The 18,634-nt window shown below is 37.7% G+C and overlaps 1 protein-coding gene across 1 annotated transcript in view; it reads left to right on the top strand.

Moving 5' to 3' along the window:
• LOC126335541 (DNA excision repair protein ERCC-6-like) overlaps positions 1–18,306 on the top strand; it is a 126,756-nt gene extending 108,450 nt beyond the window's left edge. The window contains exons 19-20 of the mRNA XM_049998928.1: positions 7,023–7,227; positions 16,757–18,306. Of these exons, the coding sequence (XP_049854885.1) occupies positions 7,023–7,227; positions 16,757–17,225 (674 nt within the window). The 3' untranslated portion in view covers positions 17,226–18,306. The remainder of the gene's footprint in view (positions 1–7,022; positions 7,228–16,756) is intronic.
• The last annotated feature ends 328 nt before the right edge of the window (positions 18,307–18,634 follow it).

Genomic DNA, 18,634 nt, shown 5'->3' with positions numbered 1-18,634 from the left:
GTCTATGTGCCTGTGGTTCTGTCAGTGTGATCGTGTGATGTATCTGACCCCAGGAATGTGTCAATAAAGTTTCCCCTTCCTGGGACAATGAATTCAAGGTGTTCTTATTTCAATTTCCAGGAGTGTAATTAAATATGCAATGTGTAGAGACACTATGCCACAATATTTTATGACATTACAATGACTTACTTCAACCCATATTGGCCAAGTAATCATTATTTTAAAGTTTCATATTATTGTTTATTTTGGAAGTTTTATGGAACTGTATGGTCTTTGCTAGTTCATCTAATGTCTACAGATTGCACCATCTTTGTGTAGCTCCCACAAACTGCCCACAGAGGTGGAGATAACAATCATAACTTTGTGTGTCGTTAACATTGGTTAGTGATAATGCCACTTTTGACTACATCCAAAAGTGCGACATAACAGCTGCTGCCTGATTACTGACAGTGTCATTCTTTGTAGTTTTCAACTTTTTATTTAACCTAACTTGGCACATTTTAAATGTGGTTAACATTTTATCTTGCTGGTTGAACATAATAACTAGTTATTGCTAAATTACACAAAAATTAAACAAGAATTATGATTGCTAAATCTAATCTATTTTGCAGATTGTTGTTTCTCAGTATTATGTTAATGTAGATCCATTACAGTTAATATTACACATAAATGTCGTCTGATGTATTTGCCAGTGTTCACTCAAGCAGCACAGTCATTGTAGAACAAAAAGCTGTTGTATACAGGGATTCAAAAATAAAATGAAGAGTTCTACAATTACAGTATCATTTTTGTTTCTCCAGCCAGTCATCATATTCTTAACCTAGCACTATCTTTCCTAGGCATTGTAGCATTATTGCTTTCTTGTATTGTTAAGGTAACTAACAAAAGAGTTGAAATTTTTTCAGTGTCATCTATTCCATTTGCTACACTTTCATGTTTAAAGCAATAAAAATTGTGTGTTGGCGTTGTAGGGTTAAGTATAGGTTTCCTTGAAGATTGGCTGATTGTGAACACATGCTGTGTTGCACATTTTAGGAGCACTAGGAATTCTACATCGTTGCTTAGGATAGTCTTATGGAGTGCTCCATAATATCCATGAGAATTCTGCAGTCCCTTTTTCTTTATTCTTAATAGAAGCTCATTATTTTCATACAAAGAAAAATGTAGGCAAGTTGTTTGGAAATTTTCAAAAATATTTGAAAAATTATTTTACACCAGATCGGAAGACTTTACTAATAAACTATCCTTATTAACAAAACACCAGCATGGTTTTAGAAAGCAAAAGACAACTACCAGAGCTATTTATGAGTATCTCAACAAAACCGCAAAAGCACTGGATAATAAGGAAATCACTACCAGAATCTTTTTAGATTTATCCAAACCCTTTGATGTAATTGACCATACCATACTTCTTAAGAATTTAGCAAATAAAGGTATAAGAGGAATTGCAAACAAATGGTTAGAATCTTACGTGTCAAACAGATTTCAAAAAGTTGAAATTAATTTTGAAAAACAGAATACAACCACCCATCAATCTACTGTTTACTCCTCTGACACAATGCCTATTAGATATGGTGTGCCACAAGGCTCAATCCTGGGACCCATACTGTTTCTGCTATGTATTGATGATACAAGCACGAAGCTTGCTACAGGACATACCACACTATTTGCCGATGACACAAGTATACTGATAACAGGTACTGATACAGAGGGCCAAAACCAAAAAATTATTTCGTCACTCAACAAATGGTTCAACGAGAACAAACAGATAATAAATATACAAAAATAAAGTACATCAACTTCCGACTCTCATCCCAAAAACAAGAAATGCCTGATGTGATTCAGAATGACCAAGAGCTTATGTGTGTGGACTCTGTCAAGTTTCTTGGCATAAGGCTTGAAGAAAATCTTAAGTGGGAGACTCACACAAATTATATCTCAAAAACGCTATCAACTGTGTGTTACATTTTAAGGATACTCAAAAAATCAGTCACAAAATCTGTTCTCATACATGTATATTATGCTTACTTCCATTCTACATTACAGTATGGAATCATATTTTGGGGGAACTCACCTGGAGGTAGATATATTTTCAAAATGCAAAAAAAAGGCAATGTGCATAATATGTAATCTAAGACATAACGAATCATGCATACAACATTTCAAAACAAATGGCATTATGAGACTGCCCTCTGCTTACATTTATAATATCGTCTTATTTGTCAAGTCATACCTGTTAAACAATGACTGCACACTAAAATTCAATGGAGATATTCATAACTATGCAACAAGGCAGCAATCTGACCCACATATGATTCAGTCCAGAACTACCTGCTACCAAAAAAGTGTTTTAAATGTTGGGATACAAGTGTATTATAATTTGCCAAATGAAATCAAAGCAACAAAGAACCCAAGAGCCTTCACAAATAAGTTAAAAAAATATCTCTTGGACCTTTGCTTTTATGAAGGTGGTCATTTTTTTGAAAGGGGTTAAAATTGTAAACAATTCTATGATAAATGTTCAGTTAGGTCTAAAAATTATATACTGTGCATGTCTATGAAATACACTGGACTACTATACTATTACATTTGTATTGGCTGTTTGTATTTTATCATACAACATTTGTATTAACTGTTTTGTTAAAGATAGCTAACTTCCTCATTACAAAATAATGTAAAATCAATTTATTAAAAATTACTTGCAAATATGTTCTCTTGACCTGTCCAATATCGTATGTACAACCTTACAGTTCTATGATTTGTATTAACTGTTTTGTTTAAGATAGATAATTTCCTTGCTACAAAATAATGTAAAAATCAATTTGTAAAAATTACTTGTAAATAGCTCTCTTGGCTATAGTATGATTGCCTGGATCAATAAAAATACAATATCTTGGGAGCAATCCTCAACAGAATTCTTGAAAGTACTATATTATCTTGCTGTGTATGTTAAAGTGTTGCTTCCGGAGCAGGGAGTAACAAGAGTCGGTACGCTGGACAGCCTGGATGTGGTTTTTAGGTGCTTTCCTATCCATGAACCATGGACCTTGCCGTTGGTGGGGAGGCTTGCGTGCCTCAGCGATACAGATGGCCATACCGTAGGTGCAACCACAACGGAGGGGTATCTGTTGAGAGGCCAGACAAACGTGTGGTTCCTGAAGAGGGGCAGCAGCCTTTTCAGTAGTTGCAGGGGCAACAGTCTGGATGATTGACTGATCTGGCCTTGCAACATTAACCAAAACGGCGTTGCTGTGCTGGTACTGCGAACGGCTGAAAGCAAGGGGAAACTACAGCCGTAATTTTTCCCGAGGACATGCAGCTTTACTGTATGATTAAATGATGATGGCATCCTCTTGGGTAAAATATTCCGGAGGTAAAATAGTCCCCCATTCGGATCTCCGGGCGGGGACTACTCAGGAGGATGTCGTTATCAGGAGAAAGAAAACTGGCGTTCTACGGATCGGAGCGTGGAATGTCAGATCCCTTAATCGGGCAGGTAGGTTAGAAAATTTAAAAAGGGAAATGGATAGGTTAAAGTTAGATATAGTGGGAATTAGTGAAGTTCGGTGGCAGGAGGAACAAGACTTCTGGTCAGGTGATTACAGGGTTATAAACACAAAATCAAATAGGGGTAATGCAGGAGTAGGTTTAATAATGAATAGGAAAATAGGAATGCGGGTAAGCTACTACAAACAGCATAGTGAACGCATTATTGTGGCCAAGATAGATACGAAGCCCACACCTACTACAGTAGTACAAGTTTATATGCCAACTAGCTCTGCAGATGATGAAGAAATTGAAGAAATGTACGATGAAATAAAAGAAATTATTCAGATAGTGAAGGGAGACGAAAATTTAATAGTAATGGGTGACTGGAATTCGAGTGTAGGAAAAGGGAGAGAAGGAAACATAGTAGGTGAATATGGATTGGGGCTAAGAAATGAAAGGGGAAGCCGCCTAGTAGAATTTTGTACAGAGCACAACTTAGTCATAGGTAACACTTGGTTTAAGAATCATGAAAGAAGGTTGTATACGTGGAAGAACCCTGGAGATACTAAAAGGTATCAGATAGATTATATAATGGTAAGACAGAGATTTAGGAACCAGGTTTTAAGTTGTAAGACATTTCCAGGGGCAGATGTGGACTCTGACCACAATCTATTGGTTATGACCTGTAGATTAAAACTGAAGAAACTGCAAAAATGTGGGAAATTAAGGAGATGGGACCTGGATAAACTGAAAGAACCAGAGGTTGTACAGAGTTTCAGGGAGAGCATAAGGGAACAATTGACAGGAATAGGGGAAAGAAATACAGTAGAAGAAGAATGGGTAGCTCTGAGGGATGAAGTAGTGAAGGCAGCAGAGGATAAAGTAGGTAAAAAGACGAGGGCTGCTAGAAATCCTTGGGTGACAGAAGAAATATTGAATTTAATTGATGAAAGGAGAAAATATAAAAATGCAGTAAATGAAGCAGGCAAAAAGGAATACAAACGTCTCAAAAATGAGATCGAGAGGAAGTGCAAAATGGCTAAACAGGGATGGCTAGAGGATAAATGTAAGGATGTAGAGGCTTATCTCACTAGGGGTAAGATAGATACTGCCTACAGGAAAATTAAAGAGACCTTTGGAGAGAAGAGAACCACGTGTATGAATATCAAGAGCTCAGATGGCAACCCAGTTCTAAGCAAAGAAGGGAAGGCAGAAAGGTGGAAGGAGTATATAGAAGGTTTATACAAGGGTGATGTACTTGAGGATAATATTATGGAAATGGAAGAGGATGTAGATGAAGACGAAATGGGTGATACGATATTGCGTGAAGAGTTTGACAGAGCACTGAAAGACCTGTTTCGGAACAAGGCCCCCGGAGTAGACAACATTCCATTAGAACTACTGACGGCCTTGGGAGAGCCAGTCATGACAAAACTCTACCAGCTGGTGAGCAAGATGTATGAGACAGGCGAAATACCCTCAGACTTCAAGAAGAATATAATAATTCCAATCCCAAAGAAAGCAGGTGCTGACAGATGTGAAAATTACCGAACTATCAGTTTAATAAGTGACAGCTGCAAAATACTAACGCGAATTCTTTACAGACGAATGGAAAAACTGATAGATGCGGACCTCGGGGAGGATCAGTTTGGATTCCGTCGAAATGTTGGAACACGTGAGGCAATACTGACCTTACGACTTATCTTAGAAGAAAGATTAAGAAAAGGCAAACCTACGTTTCTAGCATTTGTAGACTTAGAGAAAGCTTTTGACAATGTTGACTGGAATACTCTTTTTCAAATTCTAAAGGTGGCAGGGGTAAAATACAGGGAGCGAAAGGCTATTTACAATTTGTACAGAAACCAGATGGCAGTCATAAGAGTCGAGGGGCATGAAAGGGAAGCAGTGGTTGGGAAAGGAGTGAGACAGGGTTGTAGCCTCTCCTCGATGTTATTCAATCTGTATATTGAGCAAGTAGTAAAGGAAACAAAAGAAAAATTTGGAGTAGGTATTAAAATTCATGGAGACTAAGTAAAAACTTTGAGGTTCGCCGATGACATTGTAATTCTGTCAGAGACGGCAAAGGACTTGGAAGAGCAGTTGAACGGAATGGACAGTGTCTTGAAAGGAGGATATAAGATGAACATCAACAAAAGCAAAACGAGGATAATGGAATGTAGTCCAATTAAATTGGGTGATGCTGAGGGAATTAGATTAGGAAATGAGACACTTAAAGTAGTAAAGGAGTTTTGCTATTTAGGAAGTAAAATAACTGATGATGGTCGAAGTAGAGAGGATATAAAATGTAGACTGGCAATGGCAAGGAAAGCGTTTCTGAAGAAGAGAAATTTGTTAACATCGAATATGGATTTAAGTGTCAGGAAGTCATTTCTGAAAATATTTGTTTGGAGTGTAGCCATGTATGGAAGTGAAACATGGACGATAACTAGTTTGGACAAGAAGAGAATAGAAGCTTTCGAAATGTGGTGCTACAGAAGAATACTGAAGATAAGGTGGATAGATCACGTAACTAATGAGGAGGTATTGAATAGGATTGGGGAGAAGAGAAGTTTGTGGCACAACTTGACTAGAAGAAGGGATCGGTTGGTAGGACATGTTTTGAGGCATCAAGGGATCACAAATTTAGCATTGGAGGGCAGTGTGGAGGGTAAAAATCGTAGAGGGAGACCGAGAGATGAGTACACTAAGCAGATTCAGAAGGATGTAGGTTGCAGTAGGTACTGGGAGATGAAGAAGCTTGCACAGGATAGAGTAGCATGGAGAGCTGCATCAAACCAGTCTCAGGACTGAAGACCACAACAACAACAACAACCTATATCCCACAAGGTGAATATGAACTGGTACCCAAGTCCTGCCCCAGTTACGTTATTCACAAACATGAAGAAAACTTTCGCTCACTTTCACATGAATGATGTTACACAAATACAGTTGGGTTGCGTATTTCCTGTCTGGGGAGGGAGCCGGGGGTGTACACAAAGACAGTTGGGGTACATTTATTTTGTCTGGGGGGAGGGGGGTTAATATAGGGTGGCTGCAGGAAGCGTATCCAGCCACTCCTTAAATTAACAATATCAAATCTGTCCTGCACCAGTGCAGGGCAAAGGCACAATTGGTTGAAATTTGCATAAGCAAGCACGAGATTGGTTCTGTCATGGAAATATTCGTGGAGTATGCATGCCAATTATCTCTCAAAGCAGAAGTGTATTTTCTGAGCTGTCAGAGACAGCATTACTTTGTGTATGGCAGTTGCAGTTCAGCCACGACACCAAAAGCCACATTTTACTGGTGTGGTTTGATAAATGTTGCGGCACTATAATAGGAAAGCTGAATGGGATAGAACCAAAGTAATGGCTAAATCAATGCTAACAACCATTTTCATGTTTTTAAATTCAATGAAGAATTATTTCTCCAAGCTATAAATATTTGTGTCTGGATATAATATATATCATCATTCATAACAAATGTCAGGCATTATTATACTGAAGACGATTAATTTTAATGCCATTTTGCAGGACTGCAAACAGCATTACATCATGATCGCATAATGGAAGGCAGTGAAGCAGATTACTCATTGGTAGAGGGTGAAGCTCAGCGTGTAGCAAAGGAAGCAGTTAAAGCACTGAAGGAATCACGGCAGCAGTGTTTCAATGCTGGTCTGGGTATGCCTACATGGACAGGGCAGCATGGTGTCATTCGAGTTCCTGGGAAAAAGCCATGGTACCATTTGTTTACTTTCATAGAATTTTATTCTGTTGTGGAATTTAGAGTAAGCTACGTAACTACTTGGATGTTCATCTATGTTCTGTATATGAGGACATTAATTCCTCAACTAAGTCTTGCATTGGAGCATAGGTGCTGGTCTCTCTCTCTCTCTCTCTCTCTCTCTCTCTCTCTCTCTCTCTCTCCTAGGCATGTTTTTGTGTGATTAGAATTCTGTTTTTGGCTTGTCATTTCGAAGCTAATATGTTTTTATGATGGGTATCTTCATTAAATATGTTACAGGAAATGAATGCTGCTAGTCACATATTGTTGAGTAATTTATATGAACACCAATACTCCCAATAGTTAACACACACACAATTTACAATAAGCTTGAATATTTAAAAAAACCACAGAGAAACATGTTTAACATGTAATGCATCCATCCCAATACCCTTGTTGTACATCATCATGATGTGGTAGACGTAAGTGGGTTGGGTTGTGTGGGGAAGGAGACCAGACAGCGAGGTCATCGGTCTCATCGGATTAGGGAAGGAAGTCGGCCGCGCCCTTTGAAAGGAACCATCCCGGAATTTGCCTGGAGCGATTTAGGGAAATCACGGAAAACCTAAATCAGGATGGCCGGACGCGGGATTGAACCGTCGTCCTCCCGAATGCGAGTCCAGTGTCTAACCACTGCGCCACCTCGCTCGGTAGACATAAGTGTCTCATAATATATGATGTCCTAGTTGCCATTATCATATTAACTGGCATTTAATTATAAAAAATTATACGAATATGATGCATTTTTTATATATCTTCTATGTGTCATTGCTGTAAGGCACACTTTCGTAATATGCAAGTTATCGTATCCAAACAATGAACCACAAAAAATCTTTAACCACCAATAAGACATTTCCCATAATTTTCCTTGTACAAATTGTATCAGTAATGACATGTTTTCAATATAAAACCCACCAAATATGAGCTCCAACAAAATCTTATGAGATTTCTCCCAAGTTATGCATGTGATGTATACATGACTTAACAATTGCCAGGGTGAAGAGACTGAGCCTTCAGGAAGCCTATAAGAGCTGTACTCTGTTAAGCCACGCCCCCAAACCTCTACTACATGAAGCTTAACCTGCATTTCAAGATGGAGCTGTAACTATAGTTGGGAAAAAGCATCCACTCACGTTATGTAAATTCATAGGTGAAATATTCAAAATGCATACTGATATTTAAATTCTGTAATCAGTTATGGAGAAACATTTTAATATGTACAGGGTGTACATAAAGTCCAGGAACACTTTCAATTATTTATTGCACAAGAACTAAACATTGTACAGATCTCATACATATTGCATTTTGAAGAGAAGCCCTGAAAAGTTTTTTTCCTGAAAAGTTTTTTTTATTATTTTTAAAATTTTTTTATATACAAACATTCGATATGTGAACCATGAGTGACCCGGAAGATGTCGATACGGTAATCGAATTCTTGCCATACCTGTCCCAGCATGGCATCATAGACTTGGCATTCACTTCCTCTATTCTCTCCTGGAGCTGTGCTACATCACGTGGTGGAGGAGGCACATACGCCAGATCTTTTAATTTGTCCCCACAGAAAAAAGTCACACGGAGTGAGATCTGGTGACTGGGGAGGCCATTTCATGAAACAGCTGTCCCCTTCTGTAGCACGCACTCCACATTCACTTGACTCACACTGGGACGTCTGCTTCTCTTTTCTGAGCACAAGCAACCAGCCGTAACGAATTTGTTGTGCCAGGGGTAAATGGCCTTCCTTGTTGGTGGCTTCTTACTGCACTTTGTTTTCAACATCTGTTGAACAGCTGTAGCACACTTGTTTTTGTGACTATTGACAAATTACCAGACTACGCTGTGGCGGTGTACAAAACAAAACAAAAAAAAAAAACTTTCAGGGTTTCTTTTCAACATGATGTGTGTGATACCTGTACAATGTTTGGTTCCTGTGCAGTAAATAATTGAAAGTGTTCCCGGTCTTAATGTACCCTCTGTATTTTGGGAAGGCTCCACCTCAGAGCCTGTAACTATGAGCTGCACTTATCCAAATAACGGAACATGTAAGGCAGTGACTTGGAAACACATACGAAAATTACATCTCCTTCTGCAGTTAGTAAATATCAGAAGGTGTAATATAACCTACACTTTCAGTCAAGGCTAATATGCAGAGACTTAAGTCTGATTGCTGCTCATTGCATTGCATTGCTTAACTACTTGAACTATCAAAACTTCCTTGTAGATTAACAAATAGCTGTGGGCTTATATTTAGGATTTGCAGGGAGTTATATTGAGTTATGAAATTCCTTTTTTGTTTACGTTTTGATATAGTCCAAAAAGTTTATCTCAAGTTTATGAGCAGTATAACATATCCTGCTGCTTAGTATAATTAATTTTTGCAAAAACAAAATCAGAATTGCATGAAAGCAAATATCTGTCATACTAAAGAAGCTATCTTCATTTTGTCTGACACATACTTAGTCCTAGTTTCATACATGACAGCAATTCATTTTATAAAAATAGCTGGCAGATACAATGCTTCCATCTGAACAACATAGAAATGTCCTACAAATACTGACTTTGTTGTGGAATTGAGAATGATGTATGAAATTTTGAAACTGGAAGAATGGACTACTAATGACAGATGTTAATAAGTTTTATGTATTCAGGACCTTCCAAGATGGTGAAGGCCTTAAGGTGTGCATAATCATGACATAGAGATCTGCTTTTGTGACATACTAGTTCCTAATTACAAATCTGTAAATGGAATAGGAGTGTGAAAAAGAAATGTTAATAGTTACTTCTAAAATTAACTTGTTCTCAAGCAAGACTACAGTCTTTTTAAAATTACTTGGTAGTTGACATCTTGTCATTTGACAGTACAGTGTTGCCACATCATCTACCACTTGGTTAAAGGAGACACACAAATGTGGCGGGTTACTTCACAAGTTCTGAAAAGCTGTTCAAGTAATGCGGAGCAATGTTGGAAGCTGGTGCCTTCAGGTATGACAGGAATGTGAGATACTGTGTCTACAGCTGATTTTAAATGACCAGTGATTGAACTAATGCAGACATTGTGTTTTATAGCCTTGAATTTGCACTCGTCCTAAGCTAACCACAACCTGTTGACATGCAATATATCCGAGTAAACAGCGGTCAGCTACCTGTGGCAGAACTATTAATTACGCTCACTTTGCTCATGACTTTTAAAGGTGACCTGTATGAACAAACTCAAGACAACAACAAAATTGGTTTTAGTGCTAAAAGCGGGCTGTAACTTCTCACTTTTGCTACACGAACTGGGCGAAACCAACTGATGAGCAGTCCCGGTTGGAACTCAGTTACAGGTTATAGGCAGCACAAGCAGATTCCAAAAGAAAGAAGAATAACATGAAGAAATACAAGAGCAAATAAAACATTCAGTACACTGATGAAAATGATGCAGCAAAAGATTAAAAGTAAAAATTAGACTGTGACCAGTCAATTGAAAATCATAATAATCAGTCATTTTGGCAAAGATTTAAAAAAGAAAACAAATTATCACCTGGTGATATTCGAACTTACACACTTTTACGCTATAGACAGTGGCTTACCACTGCACTGTAGAGGAAGTTGAGATTATGTTGTTACATTTATTTATTGAAGCTGGATATAGTGGGAATTAGTGAAGTTAGATGGCAGGACGAACAGGACTTCTGGTCAGGTGAGTACAGGGTTATAAACACAAAATCAAATAGGGGTGATGCAGGTGTAGGTTTAATAATGAATAAGATAATAGAAATGCAGGTAAGCTGCTATGAACAGCATAGTGAACGCATTTTCATAGCCAAGATAGACACAAAGCCATGCCTACCACAGTAGTTGAAGATTACGTACCAGCTACTCTGCAGATGATGAAAAGATTGAAGAAATTTATGATGAGATAAAAGAAATTATTCAGATATTTAAAGGAGACAAAAACTTAATCGTGATGGGTGACTGGAATTGGATAGCAGGAAAAGGAAGAGAAGGAAAAATAGTAGGTGAATATAGACTGAGGGAAAGGAATGGAAAAGGAAATCACTTGGTAGAATTTTGTACAGAGCAAAATTTAATCATCTTTAACACTTGGTTTCAGAATCATAAAGGAAGGTTGTATACGTGGAAGAGACCTAAAGACACCGGCAGGTTTCAGATTGATTATATAATGGTTAGACAGAGATTTATAAACCAGATTTTAAATTGTAAGACATTTCCAGGGACAGACGTGGACTGTGACCACAATTTATTGCTAATGAAGTGTAAATTAAAATTGAAGAAATAGGAAAAAGTTTGGAAATTAAGGAGATCGAACCTGAATAAGTTGAAATAACCAGAGGCTGTTGGGAGCTTCAGAGGGACCATCATAAAATGTTTGACTAGAACAGGGGAAAGGAATACATTAGAAAGCAAATGGGTATCATTAAGAGATGAAATATGGAAGGCAGCAGAGGATCAAATAGGTAAAAAGACAAGGCCTAGTAGGAATACATGGATAGCACAAGAGATGTTGAACTTAATTGATGAAGGGAGAAAGTTTAAAAATGCAGCAAATGAGGCAGGCTAAAGGAAATACAAAAATTTAGAAAATGAGGTTGACAGGAAGTGCAGTATTGCTAAGCAGGGATGGCTAGAGGACAAATGTAAGGATTTAGAAGCATATTTCACTAGGAGAAAGGTAGATCCACCTACAGGAAAATTAAAAGAGGATTTTGAGGAAAACAGAAGCAGCTGTATGAATATCAAAGAGCTCAGGTGGTAAACAAGTCCTAAGCAAAGAAGTGAAAGGTGGGAGGCGTATATAGAGGGTCTATACAAGGTAGATGAACTTGAAGGCGATATTACAGAAAGGGAAGAGGAAGTTGATGAAGATGAGATGGGAGATATGATAATGTAAGAAGAATTTGACAGAGCTCTGAAAGATCTGAGTCGAAACAAGGCCCCAGGAGTAGACAATCTTCCATCAGAACTACAGATAGCTTTGGTAGAGCTCTTCCATATGGTGTGCAAGATGTGTGTGACAGGTGATATACCCCCAGATTCAAGAAGAATTTACTAATTCCAATTCCAAAGAAAGCAGTTGCAGACAGATTAGAAAATTACCAATCAGTTCAACAAGTCATTGTTGCAAAATACTACTACAAATTCTTTACAGAAGAATGGAAAAGCTGGTAGAAGCAGACCTTCGGAAGATCAGCTTGTATTCCAGAGAAATGTAGAAACATGCAAAGCAATATTGACTTGACTGGGAAATTCTAGAGGTAGCAGGGCTAAAATACAAGGAGCAAAACACTATGTACAACTTGCACAGAAACCAGACCTTAGTTACAAGAGTTGACGGTCGTGATTGATAGGGAGGCAATAGTTTAAAAGGGAGTGAGGCAGGGTTGTAGCATATCCCCATGTTATTCAGTATGTATCTTGAATAAGTAGTAAAGGAAACCAAAGAAAAATTTGGAGTAGGATTAGATTTGGAATGAGACACTAACCGTAGTAGATGAGTTTCGCTATTTAGGTAGCAAAATAACTGGTGATGGCCAAAGTGGAGAAGATGCAAAATGTAGACTGGCAGTGGCAAGAAAAGCATTTCTGAATAAGAGAAATTCATTAATGTTGAATATTGATTTAAGTGTCAGGAAATCTTTTCTGAAGGCATTTGTCTGGAGTGTAGCCATGTATGGAAATGAAACATGGATGATAAACAGTTTATTATAGAGTTATTATTATAGAGACTTCAAAAATGTGATGCTACAGAAGAACGCTGGAAATTAGATGGGTTGATCAGATAACTAATGAATAGAATTGAGGAGACAAAGAAATTGTGGCACAACTTGACAAAAACAAGGGATTGGTTGATAGGACAAATTCTGAGATGTGAAGAGATCACCAGTTTAGTATTGGAGTGAAGTGTGGGGAGTGAAAATCGTAGAGGGAGATCAAGAGATGAATACAGTGAACAGACTAAGAAAGATGTAGGTTACAGTAGTTATTCAGAGATAATGAGGTTTACAGAAGATACAGTAGCATGAGAACTGCATCAAACCACTCTTCGGGCAGAAGACCACAACAACATTTAAGCATTTATCTGTATATAAAACCTGTTTGCAAAGAACATATTCTGCCTCCAAAATCTTCGGTTTTGGATAATGTATGAAGTTTACCTGCCGTAGGCAGTCTCTGTTATGATAATTGAATATGTGAAGGTGAATTGCATCTTATGTGAATGAATCCTGCAGTCTTTGGCTAGTGATGTGTAGCAGTTGTGCGTATTCTATTACCATCATTTGGTGTAAGTGTCTGTTGTTTTCAGTATTTTATCACATGTGAAATAAAAGGGCCAGTACCAGGATTCAGGCTCCAAACATAACATGAAGAAGAAAAAGAAAAAAGAAAAAAGCCAGACAGGGATTTGAAGTTAACAGACCATTTGTTGTGGCAGTTTGGCAGTGGTGGACATTTCAGGCATGACATAGAGCCCTCTAATTGGAGAAAGGCACCTCCAACATGTGAATGTCAAATGTCAAGTAATTTAATCAGACTGAGTACAGAACTGAGAGGATTCACTAAAAGTAATAGTAGGGTATGATCTAGAGTTACATAGATGTGTTTGAGTTCATTATTTTGACAAAAATATTAATTGTAAAATTATGAAATGGGACAATAGTTCCCAGTGACAATTGGGTTGGGCTCCTTCATGACCAGGCTATACCACACAATATAAATAAACTATGATAAATCAAACAAGGCCCCCGGAGTAGACAATATTCCATTAGAACTATTGATAGCCTTGGGAGAGCCAGCCCTAACAAAACTCTACCATCTGGTGAGCAAGATGTATGAGACAGGCGAAATACCCTCAGACTTCAAGAAGAATATAATACTTCCAATCCCAAAGAAAGCAGGTGTTGACAGATGTGAAAATTACCGAACTATCAGTTTAATAAGTCACAGCTGTGAAATACTAAAGCGAATTCTTTACAGACGAATGGAAAACTGATAGAAGCCGACCTCAGGGAAGATCAGTTTGGATCCCGTAGAAATGTTGGAACACGTGAGGCAATACTGATCCTATGACTTATCTTAGAAGAAAGATTAAGGAAAGGCAAACCTACATTTTTAGCATTTGTAGACTTAGAGAAAGCTTTTGACTATGTTGATTGGAATACTCTCTTTCAAATTCTGAAGGTGGCAGGGGTAAAATACAGGGAGCGAAAGGCTATTTACAATTTGTACAGAAACCAGATGGCAGTTATAAGAGTCGAGGGACATGAAAGGGAAGCAGTGGTTGGGAAGGGAGTGAACAGGGTTGTAGCCTCTCCCCCATGTTATTCGATCTGTATATTTAGCAAGCAGTAAAGGAAACAAAAGAAAAGTTCGGAGTAGGTATTAAAATCCATGGAGAAGAAATAAAAACTATGAGGTTTGCCGATGACATTGTAATTCTGTCAGAGACAGCAAAGGACTTGGAAGAGCAGTTGAACGGAATGGACAGTGTCTTGAAAGGAGGGTATAAGATGAACATCAACAAAAGTTAAACGATGATAATGGAATATAGTCCAATTAAGTCGGGTGAATCTGAGGGAATTAGATTAGGAAATGAGGTGCTTAAAGTAATGAGTTTTTCTATTTGGGGAGTAAAATAACTGATGATGGTCGAAGTAGAGAGGATATAAAATGTAGACTGGCAATGGCAAGAAGAAAAACTTGTTATCATCTAGTATAGATTTACATGTCAGGAAGTCGTTTCTGAAAGTCTTTGTATGGATTGTAGCCATGTATGGAAGTGAAACATGGACGATAAATAGTTTAGACAAGAAGAGAATAGAAGCTTTCGAATTGTGGTGCTACAGAAAAATGCTGAAAATTAGATGGGTAGATCACATAACTAATGAGGAGGTATTGAATAGAATTGGGGAGAAGAGGAGCTTGTGGCACAACTTGACGAGAAGAAGGGATCGGTTGGTAGGACATATTCTGAGACATCGAGGGATCACAAATTTAGTATTGGAGGGCAGTGTGGAGGGTAAACATCGTAGAGGGAGACCAAGAGATGAATACACCAAGCAGATTCAGAAGGATATAGGCTGCAGTAGGTACTGGGAGATGAAGAAGCTTGCACAGGATAGAGTAGCATGGAGATCTGCATCAAACCAGTCTCAGGACTGAAGACCACAACAACAACAACATGATAAATCATTGAATAAGAGTTTATTTGGATTTTTATGACTGACTGTTGCTGAAAAAGCAATAGATTCGTATCAGCTAATGAATAAGTGTCAGTAATGAATGCGGTGCCATTAAATTTATGTGCTGAAATGATTGATGACAAAGCTTTAAGATAACCAGTATTGAAATAGTGACAGTGAATTTAGTATTTGGATTAATTTAAGACAAAGCTTTAACATACCAGTATTGAAATATTGACAGTGAGCTTGGTATCTGGACTGATTTTGTTGTTGTACCTTGACTGTATGAACAACGTAACATGAAAGTTTAGGAATGTCACTTATTACACTGTTCACAAAACTGTGAAGGATGTTGCCAGAGTGCCAGAGGTACAAATTCCGCACCATCATTACTGGATAGACATTCATTCCATGTCTGCAGTTCTCCGACATCTATGGCAACAGTTCAAAGTTTCCTGTGTAACACCTTACAACAGTTTTCTTGGGCAATAGTTGTAGACACCATTCATTGCACATCCGTCACAGTTTCCATTGACATGAAAACTATTGCAACAAAATGCGATAAGTGATTTGTTTGTTTGAAATTATTTAATATATTGTGGGATGACTTCTTGAAGAGCTGATCATTAACATAGTATTTCCGTTCAGTACAAGCTCAGCACTGGTTTATGAAATGTGTGTACCGATAGGTATGTGTGACAGTTATATATCGCTCAATGTTGTTTGATACCATGCTGCTCATTTACCACCTTGTGCTAATAACTGGCCACATTTTCATGCGCACTAGATGGAGAAATCGCAACACACAGCTTTTACCTAAAGTTGTCATAGTATTTATGCTGAAGCTATGACTTCATGAGATGTATTGTTTTGTTTAGACACTTGTATCCCCACTGGACTCGCATTCGGGAGGACGACGGTTCAATCCCGTCTCCGGCCATCCTGATTTAGGTTTTCCATGATTTCCCTAAATCGTTTCAGGCAAATGCCGGGATGGTTCCTTTGAAAGGGCACGGCCGATTTCCTTCCCAATCCTTCCCTAACCTGAGCTTGCGCTCCGTCTCTAATGACCTCGTTGTCGACGGGACGTTAAACACTAACCACCACCACCACCACTTGTATCCCGTAAGGAGAGAAGCAGTAAACTGAATTTAAAATAGGTATCACGCCTGGTTAGGCTGAGGATTTCTTCTTCTTCTGGTATTAAATGTGTAAAGTGTCGCAATTTGAGCAAGTGGAAGCATAAGGAAATAGTTCTTATGTTTCAAAATAATTATTTGTGTTCTTTTTCTCTTTTTTATCAGTCTCCAATTTGGCAAGAAGAAGAAGAGTGCAGAAATGTCTTCCTCTCCAGCAAGTACTTCAAAAGTTGGTTTAGAGTCAAAACCATCAAATGCATTCACTGGCAAACTAAAATCTGGACAAGGAAATATGTCTTCAGGTGAGCTTCTAGCTCGCATTCGAGCCCGTAATCGACTTTTGACACCAGCTAATGATTCTCAAGAAGAAGGACAGCAACAAATAGTGCAGCCAACAACATCGAGTGACGATCCAAATGTTGAGCTGTTGACTGACATTAGAAATTTCATAGCATACGGAGCAGCAGTAAATGGCAGAGCTTCAACACAGGAAATAGTTGATAGGTTCAAAGATAGACTTCCTCCTGGTTCTTCTCCACTTTTCAAGTTCCTGCTGCAAGAAATAAGTGAATTTCATAGGACTCAAAGTGGAGAAGGTGTCTGGAAGTTACGAGCAGAATTCAAGTGGTCGTAATTGTGACCAGTATTCATCACAGGGCAGTAAGGATTGTAAAGTTATATTTTTAGTTTATTTGGAGAACACATGGAGCTTTGGGTTAAAACAGTACAATACATTCCAAAGAGTAACGCATTATATTTTTATGCATTTTAAAAATATTTCACCGTGCATAGGATGCAAATGTTAGAAGGTTGTTTGTGATTAGGAATTCACGCATTTCCTTTATTTTGTGTTATTCTCCAGTCTTCTTTCACTGTGATTCAACAGTCCTCTGTCTTATCAACACTGAAAAAAAATGTCTCACATTCTATTGTAGTTTTTTTGACTTTTGTTATGTAACTGGATTTTTATAATTTTATTGTGTTACAAGGAAAAGCTTTTAGTGATCTAGCATTTTGTATATGTTTATTTTTGTTGAACATATGTGGTTGTGAACTTCTGTACTCATACCCATAATTGCTCACGACATGGCAGAACTATTGACATGAGAGAGAGGGATTGAAACCCACTAATAGTAAGGTGAATGACTGCGAGACTTGTATTATTATAGGGTTGAAGTCAAAAACAAATGTCCTCCAGTTTCTTCTTCAATATTCAAGTTCTTCTGCAAGAAATGGCGAGTCTTTAGGCCCCAAGTGGATAAAAATTTGTGAAATTTGTCACTAAATGTGTGTAAATCAAAATAAGTAAATAGTTATACCTGTCACTTGAAGGGATTATAAAATGGGTGTGCATTCAGTGCACTACACTACTGCTGAGCAATAGTTCATAAGAATTGCCTTCTTCTAGTCAATCTCGATATATTTTTAAATTCTTCCTTGCCCATTAAATAAGTCAGAATATATAATTTATTTATACTCACAGGTTAATTAAAAATATTTTTTATCTTTACTGAGAGATGTTAGAAAGATTACCAGTATTATTTTTTTTTCACTATATCTTTATTTCCTGCTTCATCAGTTGATTTGCAGCTATATATTGTATTGCTATCAAACTAAGATTTGAACTGCAAACTGAAGTTACACAAGCTGTACATAAATTTATAAATATTGTTATAAATTTTGTAATGAAATAAAAGAATTTTGCTATATACAATTTTTCAAACCTTTATTTCCCAAACACATTTAAACTGATTACACCTTGTCCACATTCTAAATGTTTGATGTTAGTCATTGGCTGGAGTAATGAAAGGAGTAAAGGTAACAACTAACGGTATACATCTACACCTAGACCCCACAAGCCACCAAACGGTTTGTGAAAGAGGGTATTTTGTGTGCCATTGTCACTTTCCTCGTTCCAGTCATTTTCGCTGGACGGACAATTATAAGTCTCTGTGCGAACTCAAATTTCTCTAATTTTATGTTCATAATCTTTTCATGGTATTTGGAGGAGAGAGCAATTGATTGACTGTTCTAAGAACGTTT

This window comes from Schistocerca gregaria, chromosome 2, assembly GCF_023897955.1.
Source record: "Schistocerca gregaria isolate iqSchGreg1 chromosome 2, iqSchGreg1.2, whole genome shotgun sequence".
NCBI classification, from domain to species: domain Eukaryota; kingdom Metazoa; phylum Arthropoda; class Insecta; order Orthoptera; family Acrididae; genus Schistocerca; species Schistocerca gregaria.
The sequence above is the reverse complement of the archived record's forward strand: the minus strand, read 5'-3'. Positions and strand labels throughout refer to the sequence as shown.